The 4,314-nt window shown below is 43.7% G+C and overlaps 1 protein-coding gene across 1 annotated transcript; it reads left to right on the top strand.

The window, feature by feature from the left end:
* The first annotated feature begins 787 nt into the window (after window positions 1–787).
* On the top strand, window positions 788–4,024 carry LOC100273027 (uncharacterized). Its single transcript, NM_001147476.1, has 8 exons — window positions 788–1,039; window positions 1,477–1,557; window positions 1,643–1,731; window positions 1,821–1,895; window positions 2,014–2,123; window positions 2,204–2,416; window positions 2,499–2,567; window positions 3,511–4,024. The coding sequence occupies exons 1-8, from the start codon at window positions 917–919 to the stop codon at window positions 3,705–3,707; spliced, it is 957 nt and encodes a 318-aa protein (NP_001140948.1). The 5' UTR covers window positions 788–916; the 3' UTR covers window positions 3,708–4,024.
* The last annotated feature ends 290 nt before the right edge of the window (window positions 4,025–4,314 follow it).

The raw sequence follows: 4,314 nt of genomic DNA, 5'->3' as shown, positions 1-4,314 counted from the left end.
GAAGTGACTGCGGTCACTTCGGCCTTGTCGACTGAGGAGCGCGCGTCAGGATAAGGTGTCAGGTGATCCTTGCATTGAATGCTCCTGCGATCCGGTCGGCTGACGAGGCGATCCGGCCAAGGTTGCTTCTCTGCGAAGCCTGCCCGAGCTGGGCCTCGGGCGAGTCGAAGGTGTGCCCGTTGCTTGGGGACCCTCGGGCGAGACGTGAATCCTCCTGGGTCGGCTGTCCCTGCCCGAGGCTGGGTTCGGGCGAGGCGAGATCGTGTCACTTGAGTGGACGGAACCTTGACCTGAATTGCGTCCATCAGGCCTTTGCAGCTTTGTGCTGATGGGGTTACCAGCTGAGATTAGGAGCCTTGGGGGTACCCCTAATTATGGCCCCCGACAGTCATGTAACTAATGTCATGGTGAATAATTTTGGTGCAACTTTACGAGGAGGTATAAAAACAGTGTTTTTAAAGCACCCTTTGAAGAGATTCGAAAATTTTATGAAACTAGCCTCTAGTTTTAGTTTTTTAAACTAGAGCTCGTGAAGCTGGATCTGTTTGATAAAAAAAAGCTGAAACAAATTTGAAATTACTGAAGTGAAGTTATACCGTGTTAACACGGTCTTAAGTACACAATTTTTCATACAAATAAATACATATTATATATAATAAAATATAAAAGTCGTAAAGCCCATGACCACAATTCCAAAACTCGAAGTCAGCCCTTGAAACGGCCCGAAATCAGCCATAAACCAGAGCAGCAGAGCGCTCTGTATCGTTGGTTCCGCCTAGGGTTTTAGCTTCTGCCGCCGTAACCTCACCTCCCGGCCCTTGTCGCCGCAAGTCCGCAACCTCACCATCCTTCGAATCCCATACGAATCCCTAGCCCGCAACCCGCCGGGCGACGAGCGGCGGAGCCCGCAGCCAACATGGACCGGTACCATAGGGTGGAGCGGGCGCGGAACCAGTCGACCATCGAAGAGAACGAGATCCGCATCACCGCGCAGGGCCTCATCCGCAACTATGTCTCATATGCTACCTTCCTCCTCCAGGTGCCTTAGCTTATCCTCGCCGTCGTATCGTATTGTGTTTAGGATCGCTGTTCCGTTCGAGTCCCGTCTCTGTCGATTCGAATAGGAGTTTTTTTTTTGTTTTGATGATGGAACAGCTGCCAGGTCACGGTGGTTCTCGGCCGTTAGGCTCGAGATGTGTATTCATACATCCAACTTTTGTGAGTTTTGATGCGTTTAAGTTTGTATGCTTGCCCCGTGCGGTGATTGATGTACTACAGTTATCACAAATTTGGCACATGGGAAGGGCATTGTTGAGCTACTGATTATGTTTGTTTCCATGCAATATACATTAATACATGTACGATGAATAATAGTTTTACATGAATTATTGTCTGTTTACTACTATTATTTAGTTTTCTTTTAATTCTTTGGTTATTTCTAAGCTCCTGTTTCTTTTTTTATTATTATATAATTAGGAAAGGAGAATTAAAGAGATTGTTTTGAAGGCCATGGGACAGGCAATCAGTAAGTCTGTTGCTGTTGCAGAGATTATCAAGGTGGTAGTCTTGCTTGCTCTCTATTGTTGCATTTTTTTGCCAACCAAACGAATCAGCCATATATGACAAAATATCTTTGAAACAGAAAAGGGCCCCTGAGTTACACCAGGATACCAACATCAGCTCTGTCAGCATCACTGATGTCTGGGAACCCATAGAAGAAGGACTTGTCCCGTAAAATTTCTACTCATTCTAGATCCTTTCGTATCTGTTTTTTTGTACAATTTACATTCCTAACCTTTTAAAGGCTTGACCATTTTCAGATTGGAGATGACTCGGCATGTTTCTATGATATCAATTACTTTGTCCCCCAGAGAGCTGGACAAGCACACTCCTGGGTGAGTCAGATGTGTATCTTTCTTCAGTGTTAAGGTGCCAGGAATGGTTTTCTTTTGTAGATATAAAAAGTACTTTAGTACTATATAAATCATTCAAGTATTAATATCCTTTTTATAGGTACCAAGCTCCAGCATATGTTGAACATCCCAGGCAACAGCAGGTGCCACCACTGCAGCGCCAACCTCGCAGACCATCAGGACAACAATTCCAGCAGCTGGAGTATGAAGGTATGTCAGTGATTGTTCACAGTGATTGTGCTATTTCTGTTTATTAGATATCTAGCATCTAATAATTGTTGCTATGTTAGATTCCTATGCACGGGGTCGAGGAAGAGGGAGGGGCCGTGGGCGTGGAAGGGGTTGGGCTAGAGGTGGCTATGGTGGATATGGAAACAATCAAGGTGGCTATAACCAAGGTGGTGGGTATTACGACAATCAAGGTGGATATGGTGGCTATGATGATCAAGGTGGGTATGGTGGTGGATATGGCTACAACCAAGGCAGATATGGAAACTATCAAGGTACTGAATGGTGTCTTGGTACAGATATCCTTGATGTTATGTGATGTTTTAGGCAATGACATATCTTGTTATGTTGACCCAGAAAATGGTGGATATAACCGAGGTAGAGGAGGTGGTATGCGAGGAAGAGGCAATTGGGGTTACCGTGGAGGTATGATTATTGCCCTGCATAACATACATGTGCTTCAAAATTGAGTACTTTCCACTTGTAGTCACGCTTCTCATTGAATTGACCTTCTCATTTTATTAATTTGTTTATTTGTTGATGATAGTCGATTCTCTCGTTCTGATGAATTGGTGTTCCTTTTGGTAACTGTAGTTTTGTACCTTGGCTAAGTGCTAAATTTGATTGCCCATACATTTCTATTGTAATTCATATGTGATATGTAGTGATATTAAAATAATTTTAAATCGTTTGAGGACTGTTAAGTGTTGTTGGCTTGTTGCATCCAAAAGTTACACCCTTTTACTGCCAAAATAATGCTGCTGCTGCTGCTGCTGCTGCTGCTGCTGAGTAGTAATAATACTACTAGTAGTAATGATAATAGTAGCAGTAATAACAATAGTAACAAGAGTAACATTTACAATATCAATAGCAATAACAATAATTGAAAACAGCTTGTGTGCGCTGCATAAATATTACATTCACCGAGCACTAGGGCTGGAAAATAAGCTCGAGGCTCCACGCTCGAGGCTCACGAGCTGGCTCGAGCGTGGAGCGGCTCGCGAGCCACGCCAACTGTGCTAAATTAATCAATCTGCAAAATAATAATGGATAATTGACCCATTTCTTAGCCTTTGATGGTGAATATTATAACAATTCAAATTTTAGATTACTCATAATATTGAATGATGATTCCTATATTCCATATTTACATACTATTATTTCAATATATAATGCAGTAATATCTACCAGGATGTGGCTTGCCAGTCGAGCCAGCTTCGTTCTTGAGCTCGTGCAGTGGCCGTGTCGAGCTCGGTCACCCACTGAGCCGCACCGAGCTGAGCTTGACTCAACTCGTTTCCAGCCCTACCGAGCACAACCATAATCATTCAATCATTAAATTGGTTTGAATTTTGAATCTCGTTTCCAGGCTATGAAGGAGGCAGGGGTGGTGGCTATGAAGGAGGCAGGGTCGGCGGCGGCTATGAAGGTGGCAGGGGTGGTGGCTATGAAGGAGGCAGGGTCGGCGGCGGCTATGAAGGTGGCAGGGGTGGTGGTGGTCCTGGTGGAAGGGGATATGGTGGCCGAGGAAGGGGTAGAATGGGTGGCGGCGGACGAGCGAACTAAGTGCATGCAGACTTCTGGCGTTTCCTTCAATGCATGCCTTATCAATATATCAGGGAAAATACGAGCATTTTATGTTGGAAGCAGTTCAGTTACGTGTGAGGTCTGTTGTTTTTTTCCCTGGGCGCGAGGTTTGGTTGTGAGCATAATGCATATGCAAGTTTTATCATGTAAGTCATCTTTCAATTTTCCTGCTGCAGAGGTTGTTTTCCACTTTTTCCCATGATCGTTGATGCTGAGCATGCTGCCCTATGTTCATGCCTGCAGTATTAACTGATGGCAACTCTTGCCCTGAGTTAAAATGTTAATTCTATTTGTGCAGTTTCCTTTCGTCAGTTATGCATCCATCATTCCATCAAGATTGGCGCATTATATTATTATTATCCAACATTAGCAAATAGCGCACATGAAAATATTGTGCATACATGTTCTGTATGGCGTGCGCACTCGTCGTTCACACATGGGTTTGCAAAATTATCGAGCACAACCCTTATTTTGATTACATTCATATTTTCCCCCTTTTCAGAGCAAATACGCATGGAAGAAAATAAATATCAAATTAAAAAAATGAGAACAGTGTATACTATCTATTTATGTTTCACTCTTTTAA

This window comes from Zea mays, chromosome 1 (genome assembly GCF_902167145.1).
Source record: "Zea mays cultivar B73 chromosome 1, Zm-B73-REFERENCE-NAM-5.0, whole genome shotgun sequence".
Taxonomy (NCBI): Eukaryota; Viridiplantae; Streptophyta; class Magnoliopsida; order Poales; family Poaceae; genus Zea; species Zea mays.
The sequence above is the reverse complement of the archived record's forward strand: the minus strand, read 5'-3'. Positions and strand labels throughout refer to the sequence as shown.

Excerpts from the sequence above, each read along its gene's own strand:
- LOC100273027 (NM_001147476.1), top strand. The coding sequence starts at position 917 with ATGGACCGGTACCATAGGGTGGAGCGGGCGCGGAACCAGTCGACCATC. Across the intron at positions 1,558-1,642 it reads CTGTTGCAGAGATTATCAAG|AAAAGGGCCCCTGAGTTACA; the intron begins GTGGTAGTCTTG and ends TCTTTGAAACAG. Across the intron at positions 2,568-3,510 it reads CAATTGGGGTTACCGTGGAG|GCTATGAAGGAGGCAGGGGT; the intron begins GTATGATTATTG and ends TCTCGTTTCCAG.